This window comes from Solanum pennellii, chromosome 11 (assembly GCF_001406875.1).
Source record: "Solanum pennellii chromosome 11, SPENNV200".
Taxonomy (NCBI): domain Eukaryota; kingdom Viridiplantae; phylum Streptophyta; class Magnoliopsida; order Solanales; family Solanaceae; genus Solanum; species Solanum pennellii.
The window spans coordinates 30,288,282-30,308,205 of record NC_028647.1 but is presented as its reverse complement, the minus strand read 5'-3'; the positions used below and the strand labels follow the sequence as shown (position 1 = coordinate 30,308,205).

The 19,924-nt window shown below is 31.4% G+C and overlaps 1 protein-coding gene, 1 non-coding gene and 1 pseudogene across 2 annotated transcripts; 2 read left to right on the top strand and 1 right to left on the bottom strand.

Moving 5' to 3' along the window:
* Window positions 1–740: 740 nt before the first annotated feature.
* Window positions 741–814, top strand: TRNAD-GUC. Its single transcript has one exon. It is a non-coding gene; the product is annotated as a tRNA-Asp (tRNA).
* A 1,924-nt stretch (window positions 815–2,738) lies between these two features.
* LOC107004428 lies at window positions 2,739–3,465 on the top strand (annotated as a pseudogene).
* Window positions 3,466–7,038: 3,573 nt separating this feature from the next.
* Window positions 7,039–8,438, bottom strand: LOC107003798. Its single transcript, XM_027912720.1, has 5 exons — window positions 8,286–8,438; window positions 8,176–8,204; window positions 7,988–8,102; window positions 7,493–7,583; window positions 7,039–7,406 (listed from the first exon to the last, which is right to left on the bottom strand). The coding sequence occupies exons 1-5, from the start codon at window positions 8,436–8,438 to the stop codon at window positions 7,039–7,041; spliced, it is 756 nt and encodes a 251-aa protein (XP_027768521.1).
* Between the last annotated feature and the right edge of the window lie 11,486 nt (window positions 8,439–19,924).

Genomic DNA, 19,924 nt, shown 5'->3' with positions numbered 1-19,924 from the left:
CCAAAATCTCCACCCCCCAAAAAAAATAATAAGATAAGGCTGCCAGCTTTGTACCAATACCTGTACAATTCTCAACGGAATAATGATGACAGACGTCTGATTCGAAGCAAAGGATGAAAGAGGCGAGAGATTTCGATACCTGGTTCCATCCGCTAAAACAAGGGAGACACACGTGCAAGGGCTCGGGTTGATTTCGCTGGACACGTTTCTGTTTCTTCACGAGGAAGAAGAAACAAAGTTGGGGTGGGTATCGTTTTGGCGTTGTACTGTTGTTGTATTTTATGTTGTAATGGATGGGTTTCTTTTGGAATTGGGTAATAATGATGGGTTGGTATTTGATTGAGAATGGGCTGATGAAAAATAGTGGGCTTAGGAAGGGTAAATTAGGTGGAAGTGTAAATTAGGTATATAGCATTTTATATAGTCATATTCTCAAGTTATAGCATAAGAGTTTGATTTTTATTGTATAACATTTAATATATCAAGTTATAGCTTTTTTTAAAAGAAAATAATGTTAATTTTAATTTAGATAGTAAAAAAAACAAAAAAAAATGAATTAATTTATATTAATGGGGACGGACTGTAAATTCGTTGGCAATATGTCTACGCTGGTTCAAATCCAGCTCGGCCCAATAATTCGCCAATCCGCCATGAGATGATATAACTCCCTTTGTACTTCAGAAATACCCGATCCGGAGATAAAAAAGAATCAAATTTTCTGCTAGATCCCGTATTTCCCTGGGATTGTAGTTCAATTGGTCAGAGCACCGCCCTGTCAAGGCGGAAGCTGCGGGTTCGAGCCCCGTCAGTCCCGACGGATCCAATAAATATATCAAAAAATCTCTCCCTTTTTCTGAAGGGGACCGGGGGAAGAATTCCATTGTCAAAGCAAAGGGGAAATCCTTATTTCTTTTTTCTTTCCTTTTGGTAGGAGAAAGACATATGCGGTTGGATTGTGCACATTTTAAGGGATTTAAAAATATTTTAATTATAGATAGACACCATAAATGTCTCAATTCGTTTTAAATTCTAATAAGTAATGATTTTAATCCTTAAAAAACTCTAATTTGTTATCTTCTTTTCTTAAACGTGCATTGTTTGATTTTTTTTCAGAAAGTGAGGATTATTCTTATATTTGAATATTGATATATTTTTTTGTTTTTTTTTTTGAAAAATAATTAAAATTTGACGTTGAAACGTTTAGATTTGATTTGATGGAGAAAATTGTGTCAATTTTAATTAAACATGGTGGCAAATGGAATTCATCAGGTTAGTTTTTATTTATGATTTGTTATGTTTGAGTATAAATTATTGGTTGTAATTATATATATTTTTTTGTTGTCATGTATGGAATGTGTCGTTTTTTTTTTAATTCTGTTATATTGCAGATATTGATTTGATGTATTTTTTGTGATACAATTACGATGTGTTTCTGATACTAAATATTACGTAATAGTAATTTTCTTTTGATGTGTAATTAAAATGAAGATTAGTGTGATAATTGATTACTGGAGAAAATACAAAAATTTACAGATTTTGAATCAATTTACAGTTTTTATTGTGAAAAAATTATGAACAAAGTCTGACAATTTGTATTAATATCGTTTGAACGTTATATGAAATGTGAATTTTTGGTAAAAGCTATTCCATATTATATTTAAATTGTTAGGTGTTAAAATTTTGTATATTGGTGAAATACGAAAACTGTATTTTTTATGTATGTAACGTATCAACATATTGTATGAAATATGTATGAAAGCCCATTTTTTTGATTGTATATATCAATGATTGATTTGTTATATATATATGAATTCTGTATAAAGGTTGGATTAATTGTGTATTAAATTTTTATTAAATTGTATAAATTGTGTATGAAAGTGCATTTTAGATTGTATGAAGCAGTGAATTGTATAGTATTTGTGTATGAATTGATTTTTCATACTTGATATGTTTCATATATATGAATTGTGTATAAACATTGTATTAAGTGTGTATTAAATTGGATTTTTTTGTTGTATATATCAGTGAATTGTATATAAATTGTGTATGAATTGTATATGAATTTTGTATGAATAATTTTATTATGTGATGCACTAAATGTAATTTTAATGTTGTGAAACAGGAAAATACGTCGACTTTGAGATGGAGGGCATCCTATATGATACTTCTACTCTTTATATTGGTTTAGTTAATGTTATAGTAACTCAACTTAATATAGAAGAAAATATAAATTTTGTTGAGATAAAATATATTGTTAGCGAAATGTGTCCACCTATTAAAATTCATACTGATGTTGGGGTAAAGGTTTTTCTAGATCAGATGAGGGTGAATTTGGATTTCTTTACAAAATATCCATTATGCATCACTTTGAAAGATCGTGAGCAGTTTAACGAAGGTCATAGAGTTATAATTACTGATAGAATAAATTATGATGTTAGATTATCACAGACTAACATAGATTTATACTCCAATAATTCTATCTGTTTGATCGGAATGGATTTAGATGGAGTTGTCAATGATAATAGTGAAATAGATAATGATATAATATGTGACCATTCCAACCTATTTGTAGCTGATAATCAGATTTATAATAATAAAGAAACCGTTAAGGATGTTATGAGGCATGTTGGACTTGTTGAAAAATTCAGTTTTCGGGTTGCGCGTTGTAATGCATCTAAGTAAGTGTTCAAGAAAATTTTAATTTTTTTATTTTTTTTATTTCACTGTATATAATTGTAATGTATATTTTCTTAAATTTTGAAACAGTTATCACCTGAATTCTATTTCTAAAACTTGTTCTTGGATGATGAGGGCATCTAGTTTGAATAAATCAAATTTATTCAAAGTTAGAAGGTATATTGCTCAGCACACATGTTCTGTTAGAGAAAGAGTTTATGCCAGACGTCAAGGGATAACTGAAGTTGTAGCTGTCTTGATAATGGAGAAGTATATTGATCCATCTAAGGTATATACTCCAAAAGATATAGCTGATGATATGTTGAAATTGCATGGCGTTTCTTTGACGTACATACAGGCATGGAGAGCTAAAGAAAAGCAGTAAAGTTGGTGCGCGGAGATCCAGCAGAGTCTTATGCAAGATTACCTGGTAATTTCGAAATACGAATAAATTTAAATATTACTCATTGAGTTGTACTGTTATGTTTTCGTGTATTCTTTATGTATAAAATAAGTATATTTTATGTATGAATTGGACTGTTATTTTCAGGTTATTTTTACATTTTGGAGCAAACATATCCAGGATCTGTTTTGAAAATTAAAAGGAAAGAAGGTGATACATTTTTATACGCATTTGTTGCGTTAGAAGCTTGTATTAGAGGTTGGGAATATTGTAGGCCAATTGTAGTTGTTGATGGTGCGGCATTAAAATGTTCATATGGTGGTACACTGTTAACTGCCAGCACAATGGATCCGGGAGGTAAATTATTATCCTATTTAATTTTCTGATTATATAATATAATGAAAAAATATATAAATGGTATTTCTGATTTGTGTGATATTTTTTTTATAATAATGAGCAGGTCATATACTTCCGTTGGCGTATGCGATAGTAGATTCTGAAAACGATGCTTCATGGACTTGGTTCTTTGAGCAGTTTAAAGAAGCATATGGAGTTAGACAAAATATGTGTTTTATGTCGGACCAAAATGAAAGCATATTTAAAGGGACTGCAAATGTATATCCTGAATCAGAACATTATGCATGCATATGACATCTGTCAGTCAATGTGTTGAAGAATTTCAATAGAAATACTGAAGATTTGAAGATTTTGTTCTTTTCATTGGCAAAAGCTTATACAAAACAACAGTTTGAGACAATTATGGGAAGAATAGATCAGATAGATACGCGCATACGACCATACTTGTTTGATATTGGTTATAGCAAATAGTCAAGAGCTTACTCGAATCGTAAGCGCACATGGACCATGACTTCAAACATCGCGGAGTCATTGAATAATGTTAACAGGTTAGCAAGGAGGTTACCGGTGATTTCACTTCTTGAGTTTATGCGGGTAACAATTCAGAGGTGGATTCACAAGCATAATGAGGAGGCTGATAAGACAACATCTGATCTGACAAAAAAATATGATATTTATCTACAGAAAAGTATTGTGTTGTCGCGCAATATGAGGGTATGTGTTTCACTGTATTGTATTTTTACTTCTAAATATTTAGTGGCATGTATAATTTTTTTTTTTTTTACATAGGTGATACCTTCAACTGTTGATCTGCATGCTGTAGCTGAAGGAGCAAAGAAATACATAGTAAATTTGAACACAAGGATGTGTAATTGAGGAAGATTTCAACATTATGAGATACCGTGTGGTCATGCAATTGTTGTTCTCCGGTACAGGAAGTTACATGAAGCAGATTTCTATTCTGCTTTTTACAGCCTCAAGAATTTCAGAGATGCTTATGCCATTCCTGTAGAGCCTATCCCGTGCGAGAGTACATGGGATATACCAAGTTATATTTCAGAGCCTAAAATGATGCCACCCGGTCCAAAAAGATCAGCGGGAAGACCCAAATTTGAACGCTGGAAGGGGTTCACTCATGTGAAATTCAAGAGGACAAAAAGCACATGCAGTAGATGCCATCAAGTTGGACACAATAGGAAGATATGTTCAAATTATCCTGTACAAAAACAATGATTTCCTACTGTCACATTTGTGTTTTTGAGTATTTACATTGTTATAACATTTTTTTTTGAATCATATTACTTTTCATACAAATGTCATACATTGTAAATACAACTTTTCATATATTAACATTCGTTGCCATTAATAAGTCATATAATATTCATATAGTATGCATACAGTTATTGCATATTGAATGAGGACTATATACAAAATTTATACATTTATACAAGCAATAGTTGCATATAAAAATAATGTATGTTTATGTTCTACATATCAAATTATAATATGATATAATTCATAAATTTTTCATACAGTATTCATACCAGTAATATAAGTAACATTTGTTTCTGTTTGTATTTGAAAGTATACAGTATTCATATAGTATTAATACAAAATAAATTTATGCAAAAGTCATACACATTTATCATGGTATAATTATATATTTATTCATATTGTCATGTTGAATCATATGTCAGTACTATTTTCATATAATTTTCATACATTATGCATATAAGAATTTATATGATATAATTCATACATTTTTCATACATTATTCGTACCAGTAATATAAGTAACATTTGTTTCTGTTTATATTTGAAAGTATACAGTATTCATATGGTATTCATACAAAACAAATTTATGCAAAAGTCATACACATTTATTAAGGTATAATTATATATTTATTCATATTGTCATGTTGAATCATATGTCTGTACTATTTCATATATTTTTTATACATTATGAATATAAGAATTTAACATTACATATTCAAAAGTGCAATTTATACAAATATCATACACATTTAACATTTATAAAATATATATTGAAGCAGACTGTCATTTATATAAAAATTTTAAAACAAAATAGTATATATATAACATTTGTCTATGTTCTATATATCAAATTATAATATGACATTCATAATTCATATAATGTTCATACATGATTCATACAATGTTCCTATATTTTCTTGTTGCGTTCAAAATTTATACAAAGTGACACACATTTTTTAATTAGTAATAATTTATATAAAACCATCAGTATTCATAATAAAAAACTGAAAAATTACATAAATTGTTCATAAGTTAAAAAAACAAGTCATTCAAAAAAATGTACATTGTGCCATAAAGATTTCTACTTCCTGTTACGTAATTTTGGAGTAGGATAATTGGTGGTGTCCATAACTTGTTCTTTATGAGTTCAAGGTCCACCCTTCTTGGTAGCAACTGTTCCTGTAACTTCACTTTCACTTATTGCGCCTTCATCATTCTTTGATTTTGCATAATGCCAAAGTAATGTACCATATCTTTGACGATGATATTTTGAATCAATATCAATATGAGATATATCAAAAACACCATTGCTCATGTATTCGGCAAAGAGAGATGTGTATAGACCACAATCACTGTAAAAAAATTGAAATAATAAAAATTTTGTAATGGCTATAAAGCAAATTATATTTAAGATGAAGAAAAAATAATGTAACAAGTATACATACTTTGAACTTTCTTCTTGTTGAGGAACATGTGTAACATTCTTAATACTGAGAGGTTCAGAATGAGACTTTTGATGATAATCAGGGAGATTATTCGCATACAAATCAAGCCTTTTGTCATAAAACCCTGTGCTCGTCAGAAATAAGGAATCATGGTTGCAAGTTTATCAACAACTTTTATAACTTTTCTTGAATGAACAGATCCTCCCATCATCGAATCATAGACATATAGACATTTACGTTTGATCCGGAATACAACAAGGAACCAATGGAATTTGTCGCTGATGTTGACTGGGATGATTACTTCGTCAAACCTATCCCACGGAATGTTAGCAAGCAGCTTATATCCTCTAATGCATTGTCCAACATCATGGTCAAGTGAAATGCATCTCATATCACATTCTGACTGTCTCCACTGTTTCTCAATGTTATCAATCCACGCCATAAACCAACAATCAACAGTACTGTAAGAAGTGACTGTCTGAGAGTATTTTGCCTTCTTTCGGAGATAATACATTATTGTATTAATATGTTGTTTCAAAAAAAAAAAAATATAGTTGATACCTCATACTTAAAGTGTACATTACAAATATATCCATATGTTTCATACACAATCACACATAATTCATACAAAAAATATTCATATGTATATCACTGCAAATCAAAATCATAATAATTAAGTCAAACAATGTCTTATCTCGTCCTCCCAAGGTCTGCCCGGTTGACTCATTATGTGAAAAAAATCTTTTTCTCCGATTTTGACAACGCCAAAGTCCATTTGAGGATGAAATGTATTTTTAACCTTGGAGTATGCTGTTTTCATGTATATATTTAAATAAATATTATATTAATTTTTGAATTGTGAAATTAAATAAAATAATTTTGTTCATCTTAGTTTATACCTGTCACGCCTGCTTGACACATCTTTAAAAATCCATTTATTGAACTCCTCAATCAGTTCATCTGGAACATCAAACCCATTGTGATTTTGGAATGGATGTTTGATTTGAAAGAATGTAGGTACTCTATTTGAACTGCTTTCCCCTTCTGACATTCTGATATAAGGAGAAGAATCGTATTTTCCTAGATTCTTATGTCTTGTTTGCACATTTGGAGTCGTGTTAGCATTAAGAACTAGATCAAGTGCAATTATTTGTGTCATAGTAAAATCAGGATAATCGTCCAATGTTGGTGGTTTTGATTTTGACGTTGTAGGTGCGTCAACATTGAAACAACCATCAGTTGACTTTTGAGCTTCATGTACATAAAAAATAATAAATAGTTAAATAAAAATAATTTCTTAAATTTACATATATGTGATAAAAATGAATATATCGTACCAGCTGTGTTTGACATTTGGACGTGTTGTCCAATTGAAACTGTAGGCATAGCTGTTGGATCAGATTGTGCAGCATGTTGGTTGGCGTTATCCTGAAAATAATTTTCAGATAATATGTAATTTTTGCATATATTAATGTATTCTGAATTATTTGTAAAAAATAAAATAATATATTGCAAATAAAAAAATTGCATATATGTTTAATACATCATTTTTTAATTAATCATACGTAATTTCAAAAATACAAATTTCATACATGATTAATACATAACATTTAATATAAATGATGAATATATACCCATTTCATACATATTATATACAATATATATACATAATTCACATATATATGTGTATGATGTGTTGTTATATTTGTTCATTTAATAGTGAAAAAGAGTGATAATAATATAAATAAACAACTAGTATGAAAACATCAATTTATATAGTTATCAAAAAATATTCATACATAAAGTATACATATATATATATATATATATACCTCTGGTTGTTCTTCTGGTATTTGTTTACCTCTTGACAATCGAATCTCTTCAATTATCAGTTTGGTCGAGTTATCAACATAACTCTTGATATCAGCCATGTGCTTGTCAACCTTATCGTTGTACAAAACAAAATTAAAAATAAATAGATTATAAGGTAATCATATTAATTCTTTAAAAATATGTTGGGAGTTTGAGTTCTTTCAACTCTGCCTTAACCTGTTAATTAAAAAAATAAGTATTTGATATGTATATTGTAATTTTAAAAAAATTATTTTAATTTGAAATTTGTACTTGTACCTCTGCAATATCAGCTTTCAATTCTTCAACTTTATGTTCACCATCAACTGCACGATTTTTTGATGATCTGTGATTTTCTGAATCATGGTGGCTGCTGGACTGATGTAAAATGGTTTCGTCCATGAGATTTAACTCTTCTTCAGAAAAAACCATATTTCTGAATTTATGCTGCAGCAAATAAAAAAATTATAATGTATAATGATTTATAATGAATCTAATAACATTCTATGAAAAATACCTGATTGCCATGTGTTCTGAAAATTGTTTTCTTCAAATCGTCAAAAAAATGACGTCATTAGGTGTCTTCCAGTTCAGGATTCTCGGTGTGCGATTTGAAACACGTATAGCAATTGTGTTGTCAAATGGATGACAACACTCATAAAACCATATCTGCAATGCTATGTGGAACTGGCTGAATTTGAATGACGATGGATTTTTTTTAAATTTTTGACTGCATGCTTTGAGTGTTAAATTAAAACACTCATTTGCCCAAGGGATTGTGACATACTGTCCAGACTCGACCAAATCAAAATACAATTTTGGAATTGTTGTTTTTGAAGGGTCTGATGCAGTCAGAAAAGAAGAAATAAAGTACAAGATCCCGATTTTTAAACGGTCATCTTCTTCCCAAAAATTTTCCAATTTAAACTTGTGATAAAAATCTGACTTGGATACTTTATTAAAATCCCCGAAATTTTCAGCAATAAGTCTGCTTGGAACATATGAGTCAGATACAAAATCAGAAACAGGCCCACATTTCAAACCGATTATAGCAACAAACTCTTTTAACCCAAAATGTAACTCTTTACTATTTACTTTTATGACAAATATGTCATCCCTAACATTTTCATTCCCAAGTAGAAATAAGTGTCTCAACAATTGACATTGGATTTTAATGTTATGCAAATTATAAAAAAATCCAAAAGGTGTTTCATCTAGGAATTGTTGAAACTTATCTTGACCTAGAAAGGTCAACAAATCCGCAAACACATTCGTGTTAATACATGAAGACAAATGTGTTTGTGTCTTCTTCTCCTAAAAAATTGTAAAAATTAAATTAATACGATTTTCATACTATATTCATACATTGCTAATGTGGAAAAAAAACAAAATATAGAATTTCATACATCAAACAAATTGATACATTACACATATATTGATAATTTAAGTGAAACAAATATGGAATTTCATACACATAGCATACCAATTTAATACAGTGAATCATACACAATTCATACATGTTTCATATATTGATAATGTAAGAGAAATAAATATGTAATTTCATACACATAGTATACAAACATAATACAATATAATCATACACAATTCATACATTGTTTATACATTTATAATGTAATAAAATAGATGTAGCATTTCATACAAATTCATACAAACTTACAACATTCTTTCATACACAATTTATTCAACACTAAATATACAAAATCAAAACATAAAGTATTTAGTTTTATTATGGATATTAATAGTCAAAAATATCATACAAACTTAATACAAATATTTCATGCACTTCTATAAAATATATTAAATATTTTATACAGAAATAACACAACATAAAACATGTACTATACTATTCACAATTAAAATCGAAATTAGAACAAAATTAAACAGATAATTTTAATTTAATTTTTTTTAAAAAAAACTTTTACTAACCTTTAAATTTTTTTTGGGTTTAACTGTTTCTTCTAACTGTGAAGTATCGATTTCAGAGGCTCTTGATTTTTTTGATTTTGATTTTATCAACTCATCTACAAAATCAGAGTCAGAATCTGATGAGTATTCAACTTGTTTTCCTTTCCTTTTCTTTCCTCTTTCTTTCGCCCTTTTCTCAGATTCATCTACGGTTTGCTTTTCTTTCCCTTTTCTCTTGTTCTCGATTTCCTTTGGCTGTTTGTTTTTTTTTTTCATTTTTGTTTTTTCTTTTCTAGATTTGTCTTTTGCATATGAAGACTGAGTTTGTGTTTGTGACAAAATGTTGAAAGATGGAACATAAAATTCCTCGAATCTTGCTTCATCATTCAACCTTCTACTTTTTCGCGGGGTTTCATTGCCCCTCTTCGAAATTATACAGTTTTTTGAGTGCAAAAGATGAAGATTTGAGTGCAAAAGATGAAGATTTGAATGCAAAAGTTGAAGAATTGGTGAAGAAGAATGTTAAAAGTGGAAGTTTTTTGAGCCAAATTTGGTGAAGATTAAATGTTAGGCGTGCAAAAAGATGATTTAGTGAGGATTTGGGGAAGAACAATATATTTCGGGAATATAAATTTTTTTTAAATAACGTGTGACGGTTTTAAAAAAAACTGTTATTATTTTAGATATTGTTGGGTAGTTATTAATTATGGAATGATAAAATCCCTATTATTTTGTAATTTTTTAAAAAAAGATAACTATATAATGTTTAATTTAATTTACACTAGTTAAAGAGTTTTGTTTAAAAAAGGTAACTTAAAATAATTAATTTAATTAAATACATTGGTTTAAAAAAGGTAACTGAATAATAAATGTAATTATTTAAATAAGTTAATTATTATTTAAAAAAAATTAATGAGAATAATATATTTTTTCTTGATATGCTATAACTTGATAATAATATGTTATAAGTAGTTTATTATTAAAAAGTATGTTTATAACTTGATATTTATCATCTTAAATGTGTGTGTAGTGTTATTTTTATGCTTAGGAATGGGTCACTTGTTTGCTAAAAATTGGGAGAAGATGACCCAATATTGATTTCTTAAATATTTGAAAGGATGTGAAAGAAAATGGCTAAAACCTTAAATAAATATATAGCAAACTTGAATTTAATTTGCAATTTCGGCTAAAATTTAAATAGGATAAATTATTAAAATTTTATTTAACGAGCTTCATAATTTAAATAAATTTGAAACAATTGACTCAAATATAGACTAATAACTCGAAAAATATAAACTATTGAATAGTGAAACTTATTAACCAAATATTTAATTAAAACAAAATATTTCCAAGACCATCTCTGAATATTTATAAAATATACCGACCATATACAAACTATATAAAGATATATTTAATATTTAAAATTTTCAGAAGTAACAAAATTTTTAAAATAACATGTAAACAATTATCATTTTTTATTCATTTTTGAAATTTTCTAAAAACTAATTATTTTAAATCATTCAAAATTGAAGAAGCTCGATGATTAATCTATATTGTGGAGGTCCAAAATTTGGTGTCAACAACTGTCCCTCATTTGACTTGGATTGATGAAAGAAATTCGAGGCTAATGAAATTGACAAATCCAATTTTGACCGACCACGTCTCCATCTTTCAGAAAAATATCTTTGGTATGGACTTTAGGAATTATGGCGAACCCCAGAAGTGGGTTTCCTACATATCTCCGACTATATGAGAATTCAGGTCACTTGTAGTTCGATACGTTTGATTTGATGCACTATTATGAAAGGATTCAGAAGTCACCCCGATACCGAATTATGAAAGGGTCGAGATGCTCAAGAACAAGATCTAAGAGCGAATGTTGAAATACAAACGAGTTCTTAACATTGAGCCCGCCTACATATTCTTAAACCTTAGGAAACAGGCTGTTTGTAGTTTGACTCGATCGGTTGAAAAGAAAATCTATTATGCTAGATAACCTTTGGTTCGGGAAGAGTGACAATTAAGTTGAGTATGAAAACGAGGTATGCAACCTCTTAGACATGAATGTGCAACTCTTCACATCCATAAGTAAGAACTTATACGGACATATTTTCCAAAGCTCTTTTGCATTATTGCTCGGATTGGAAAGTTGCTTCCGGTGAACTCCAAAAAATTTCCAGATGCAAAACGGTAACTGATTAACCTAAAGAAACACCCACATACCTTCTGATAGGGGTGTGGTTTGATCGTGGTGGAAGTATCTCCTCTGCTCGCGTCCTAAGAGTTTAACACTCCTCTTTGGACTACATCCCAGTTCGCTGCTAAGAATAATTTTCACGTTGTGCTGCACCATTTTTTATTTCATTTGCACCTATGGTTTGTTTTGGAGAATTCATCCTTTCGGATGCTCTCGACAAAGACTAAGATAAAAGTCATTATCATAAAAAATGCAATTCAAATGGGAGACAATGTGTTTTACCGTGTTGATGCTTAACTGCTCTTCTTCAACATTTGACATCAACTCCCTTGGGTTTGATGTAAAGCAAATAAAACTTATGTCTTATGTTTGCGATATAATCTTTAATGTACTCTTCATTTGATGTCAAATTAATAAAATATAGACTGGTGTAATATGTTGATTGCTCTCTTGATAATGTTCTTGCAAATGAAAATAATGATTCTTCACTGGTAAGATGACGATAGTGCATCAGTAACATGAGGTTGATCCATTGGTAGGATAATGTTGCAACATGATAGGATGATGATAATAAAGATCCATTGATAGGATAATGTTGATGATCCATTGGCCGGATAATGCTAATAAATATTCTTGGTGGGGTGATGTTGATCCAATTGGTAGGATAATGATAATGATCTATCGATAGAATGATGACGTTGATTCTCTATTGATAGGATAAATGATTCTTCATTGATAGGTTGATGATGTTGATCCATCGATAGGATGATAATGTAGATGCTCCATTAATAGGATAAATGATTCAACATTTATAGTATGACGATAATGATAGGATGATGTTGTTGATCTATCGATAGAGTGGTGATGATGAAGATCCGTTGATAGGATGATGATAATAAAGATCCACCGATAGGGTAATGTTTATCCACTGATAGGATAATGATAACAAATATCCGTAGGTGGAATGATGTTGATCGATTGGTAGGATAATAATAACGATCTATCGATAGGATGATGATGTTGATGATTCTTCGATAGGATAATGTTGATGATCCATTGGTAGGATAATGCAGATCCATTGGTTGGATAATGATGATCCATTTGTAGGATGATGATCCATTTATAGGATAATGATGATCCATTTATAGGATAATGCTAATGAACATCTGTCGGTGGGATGATATTGATCCATTGGTAGGATAATGATAATGATCCATTGGAAGGATAATACTAATGAATATCCGTCGGTGGGATGATATTGATCCATTGGTAGGATAATGATGATGATCCTTTGATAGGATATTGTTGATCAATTCGTAGGATAATGCTAATGACTTTCATTCGGTGGGATAATATTGATCCATTGGTAGGATAATGAAAATGATCCATTGGTAGTATAATGCTAATGAATATCCGTTGGTGGGATGATATTGATCCATTGGTAAGATAATGATAATGATCCATTGATAGGATAATTATGAAGAAGGTTCATGATGTTGCTCCATTGATAGGATGATGATAAAGATATGAATATTCGTCGGTAGGATGATGATAATAAGGATGACAAAGATTCATCGATAGGATGATGTTTATCCATTGGTAGGATGGTCTCTATCCATATCGAGAAAAGATGATGCTTCACCAAGCAACATATGTGATATTCTGGGTATCTTTTAAGTGATGGTATCATCTCAATCGACAATACAAATGAAAATGATCCTCAGAGCAGTGGAATCATCTCTTTCGACAATACCATATAGATGACTTTCTGAGTAGTAATAATATCATTCTTAATGATATGATGCGGATAACGCCTTCAAGTATTTCTTTAGTTAATGAAAAATCGTAATATATCTTTCCTCAAGGTTTTCGTTTGTTTCATCCTTGAATATAGTTGGGCGTTCATTATAGACTTCATATTGTTGGGAATTGAATGAAATTATGTTATTCATTTTCCTGAGTCTTCGATATAAGCATCATAAAAATTTCCTATAGACCTGCATCCACAAAAAATTATCAATTTTGGGGAGCTATTCCCTTTTTTAAATTCTCCCTATTCATCGGTTGGAGTAAGTTCATTATATCAGAGTAAACTTATAAACCTACGTCCACAGAAAAATTTTTAGTTTTAAAATGGACTATCTGTGTCGATTTCTTCGGTCATCAGCTCCTTGTCCTGCTCTCTCTGGTTGATTTCTCCGATCTACTGCCTCTTGATAGATAAAATAAAATATTTTTATGTAAAAATAATTGAAATATGGGAAATTTTTTTAAAGAAAAAAGATTTTTTTCAAAAATTAGTATTTAGAAAAGGTCACTGTCAAGTGTTATGTCACGGCAACCTTTAGCAAACTTCTTTGAGACTAATGCTTGGAGGTCTATCTGATTACTTGTTGAGAATCATTTAAAGTTTCTCTAAACTATCGATAAACCCATGTCAAAATTTTGAGGTCATCCTAAAAAAATTGTTTCTAGTTAACTGTCTTGGCTTATATTTAACTGTTGGTGAGAAAACTACAGAATTTTTGAGATCCTCTCAAAAATTTGTCCCAGTTGCAAATCTCAAAGTAACTTAAGTTTTGACATGTTGGAGAAAATCTTCTTTTTTTACGTCCTTCTCAAAAATTCTTTCTATGTTTCCATTGTAAAGAGGAATAGAAATCTTACGGGAGATATGAACGAACCATTGTGGCGCCTATGTATCCCGTTGAGGCAGGAATCAGGTCAAATGTAGTTCCCCCTCAAAGGTTAACAAAATAAGAAATTTACAAAGAAAACTGACCGAGGCCGACATAGGCCGACTACGTATCTCATTTTTTAGAATTCAGGTCGAACGTAGTTCAAATACAAAGAAATATTAAAAGGGACAAATAGGGTGACCAAGGTCGACATAGGTCGTCTACGTATCCCATTCTTGAGAATTCAGGTCAGACATAGTTCATTACAATAGGGATAAAATTCTAAACAAAGCAATTACAAGCAAATAACACGACTACAAGGAAATAACAAAAATATGAACGGAAACCTCACACATAATATCTCTTGACGACATTTAAGTAGATCAACGACTTGTGAGATCTAATGTTTGTGCCCGAACATGTGATGTCATCAAACAAATGTATCGATTTGTTTGGTAAGCAAATTGATGAGTTTTTTTTCCTGTGTTTTTGTCATATAGGCACCAATTTTGATTTCTTTAATGCATTTATCATTTTTCTGGTTCACTATTCTGATCTCTTTTGAATTTGACTCATCGTGACTCTCGAACTATCTGAATTCCTCAACCATGGGTACCATGATCTTCTCACTGTAGACCTCAAATCCGTCCGCCTCTATCCTATTTTTTTCCTTCAGCTTGTGACATGACATGGTATTGACAGATTTGAAAAAAAATTCACTGAAATTATAGACGGATATTGTTATATAGCAAATATAAAACAAGTAAAGCGAATTTTCACAATAAACGAGTTTTTCGTTTGAAATAAGAAAACAAGAAGTTTGACAAAAAATTATTTTGTTTGTTTTTTTTTCTTCAAAATTTTAGGAGGGAGTTTAAAACATAGTGAGACCAAAAATTTTGAAAATAAGGGATAAATCTCGAGCCTCACTCAGGACACCAAATTTTTTGAAAATAACATAAAAATTTTCTTTATCTACCAAGACGAGCAACGGATCAGGAGCGTAGTGGATGTCCAGTTAGGTGTTTGCTGATTCTGCTCGTTGTCTAGTACGACTGGCGTCTCAATTGTCTCTATAAGTACAATATCACTTTCTTTGAATAAATTTTTGATTCCTTCCCCTAGATCATTTTGCATTGAAAAAGACTTATATGAGTGATGCAGTGATTTTGAAAAAACTTGATCGATCTTTCGCTTGTTTTGACCCTCCTTTGTCACCAAAGCAAATGCTTGATGAGGTACTGTGATTCCGAATTCAGATTTCTCTCTTTTGGTTCGAGAGACTGCAACTTTCTCAAGCTTTTCAAGGTTTTTTGAGATTATGACTTTCTCCACATTCAAATCTTCTTCGACTTCAACCATATTAATAGTCGTTCCTCCCTGATTTGGCATGAGGTTACTGTTGACATAAGGATGGGCAGTCCGAAGAGTGACGACCTTTTGGTCTATCGAGTCTTGAATTTTATGTTTCAAGTTGATACAATCCTCATTAATATGTCCAACACCTCCTGAATGGTAAGCATAGTGAATATCGGGTCTATAAAGCTTGGAGTTAATATTGATACTTTTTGGATCAATTATCTGTATCATGCCACCTGATTTCAAATCTCAAAAAGTTGTGTTTGGATCTCAACCAAAGTAGTAAAGACTCTAGAAGGTTTATTCTCATGATTTGGACGAGGAGGACAGTATGAAGGTACTTGACGATAGTTTGGAGGATTTTAATAAGTTGGTGCTATCGTTTGGAAATTTGAATATTGTTGGCTCGGTATCTAGGAAGGGTATTTATGTAGTATGAGGGTGGATATTGGTAACTTAGTTGGATATTTGAACAATTAATTGATGTATCTTGATAATATGGATGGGTATTTTGGTAATGTGGAGGTGGAGTTTGATAAACAGGAGACGGAATTTGATAACTCAGTGATGGAATTCGATAATTTGGAGGCGAAATTTGGTAACTCGGTGGCAGGGTTTGATAACTTGATTGCGTATAACAAGCTGGATATGAATTTTTTTGAGCTCGAGGATAACCTTTGTAAGTTGAGGATTTTTGAAAGTGTCCTTTTCCATCAGTTGCGTAGGAAATAGAAGACACATCCTCTCTCTTATTTTTCAAGAATCCTGAAGATTCAGTATGGGTGGCGACACGAGAAATCTTTCTGGTTTTAAGTCCATCCTCGATAGCCTCACCTACCTTGAGTATCTCCACAAATTTTGCTTCAATGATCAATATTATCGTGTAATAATACTCTGGCTTTTGAAGCGTATGAACACTTCAAGGATCTCCTTCTAAGACATAGGAGGTCAAACCCGAGAGGCGTCTTTCCTCCACCTATACGCATATTCACGATAACTTTCAGTGGACTTCTTCTTAATTCTCTCCAAAGAATAGCGATCAGGAACAATCTCCACATTGTAGGCAAGCCGTTTGATGAAATCTTTAGCTAGTTCATTCCAGCTAGACCACTTCTTTATCTCATGGGAGGTAAACCATTCTAACGCTTCTCCATAATAACTTCGGCTAAAAAGCCTCATTAATAAAGTTTCATTTCTTCCAACTCCTACAAGTTGATCATAGTAGGCTCTCAGGTACGCCAATGGATTTCTTGTTCCTCCAAAAGTGTCAAATTTTTTTGAATTTTAAACCCTATTGGGAGGTCTAGATTTGGATGGATGCACAAACTCTCATAACTTAACCCATCAACTTAAGGAATATTTTGCAACTCTTTCATAGCTTTCCTGATTTCTTCTTTCATATACAGATTAACTGCCTCTTCTTTTGACCTCCACTCTCTCATGTTCCTTATAGTGATCAACCTCGGAACAATCGGCATGAGGTTCATTTGGTATTGGGGTTTGTAAAATAGTCTTTTGAGGTAGGGATGGAGCAATGGAGGGATTCTGGGTATTTTGAGTGGCTTGATAATTTTGGGTGAAAGTTTGAGGGTTGGTATTTTAGTTTTGAAGATGGGGGAGGTTTGAGCATTATTCATATTTTTGTTTTGAGGAAGAAGGAAGGTTTGAAAGTCGGTATTTTGAGAAGGATGTGGTGCTTGACACGAGGTGGTGGCATGATGAGGATTTGGGGTGGTCTGGTCGATGATTGGGGAATTTTCAGCAGGGTTAGAGGGTGGGTTATGAACTTGTTCCAAACTTCGAGGAGGAAAAGGCAAATGTGTTAGTTCCTGAAGGTGATGAATAGTACAAGATATCATACATAGGTGTAAACACACAAGAGTTGCTTTATTCGGAGATAAGCTTGCCCACTAACATAGAGAAATGGCTAAATAGACAGAAATTTATCTATTTGACTTTAGGATTAATGAATTAGAAATGTCGACTTGAGTCGAGACAAAGTCGATTGTATATTTCATTGTCGTACTTCTGATTTTGGATTGAGATGTAACTCTAATTTCTTTGTAAGACTTGGAAAAGATGAAGTTTCTCAAAATGAGGACCGAACTTTGAAAGGTTGCCTACGTATCTCACGAAGGAGAATTCAGGTACTACGTAGTTCGACCCTTCTTTTTTCACTTGAGATGATAAATCCACCTTTTTGTGAGATGGGAGAGTAAGGATTTGAAACTGAAGTTCAAATTTTGTCGGGAAACTAAAGGCTCGAATTATATTTGGACGCATGTCTGATAGTGACTTGATATTTGTGTTTAGAGGTTCTAAAATGATTTGAAGAAGAGTGAGTTGGAATATATCCAAATATAGGAACATAATCACACAAACAATTATATCACAATAGCAAATTTTGCGCGTCCTAAATAGATGTGACCCTTTTGTGCCAAGGGTAGGCCTACCGATTCGAAGGATGTATACGTCATTTGAAACACTCCATTGCCCCAAACTCAAATTTATACAACTTTATAAGTAAACCAAAGTGGGATACATAGTAGGGAAATAGGGTACAAATAATTAATCCCACACAGAGGTATAACCCTAAACTATGCTTCCGTGGAAGGTCCTTCGAACTTGACTTCTCCTCAACTCTGAATGCTGACGCCTTTGGCTGGAGTAGTGACTTGTAAAAGTCTTTCTTCAACTATAATCTAATCCTAACCATGGGACAATGATTTTTCAAATAACATATACATCCTTCAAATTTATATAAATAAATATGATCCTCCATTTTGGCCGTGGGCCATTTTGGACTCTATGTGGTCTCTCTAATGGACCCAACACGCCTTGGGTGTTGGATCATCTTAGGCAAATGCGCTAATTTTCGTGATTTAGTTTCGCTCTATGTTAGTTTGACTAAGAGTGAATTTTGTTTATAGTGGATAGGTGACCCAAGTGGACTACTTAGGTTGGGACAGTTAACGACTGTTGACTATCAAGTAGCCAACTACATTCGTCATAGTGGCCCGAGAAAGAATTGGTTAACAAACGACTACGAACCCACATAATCGTCCTTTAATTGATAAATGAAACAACATCGTTTGACAGAATATGATATGTCATGGAATGCAACAGTTCAACAATATGATAAATAAAACAAATAAACACTCAATTACACATAGCCAAGCAAGTTAGTTTTAAGGTTAGAACCGTTCAAATCCACAGCGGAGTCGCCATTCTATTTTATTTAGGAAAACCCATTTATTGTTTTAGACTTGTTTTTAGAATCGCCACTTAATTTTTAGAGAGAATTCAAGAAAACTTAGTTTTCAAGAGACTAAAACAACAAATCTAGTGAAAACTTCTAAAGGAGGTTCGAGGGTTCTTATTAACATTTTAGGAAGATTTTTACGACACCTAAAATATTTTCTAACTCAGAGTTATCCGACAACTAACTTGTTTGGCTAAAATAACTAACTTATTTTTTAGATAAAAATTTATTTAGAGTTTTTTAAAAGTGAAGTATTAATTTACTATCTAAGTGAGATTTGAATTGCAAAATTTATTTTTGGTTTATTTACTTGGTTGATTTAGTTAAATGGTTAAAACGAGATAACGTCTCACGGGGAATTGAATATTTTAATCCTAAAATTAACGATAATTAACAACAAGTAAATACACGATAAAGTTATATATATATATATATATATATATATATATATATATATATAGAGAGAGAGAGAGAGAGAGAGAGAGAGAGAGAGAGA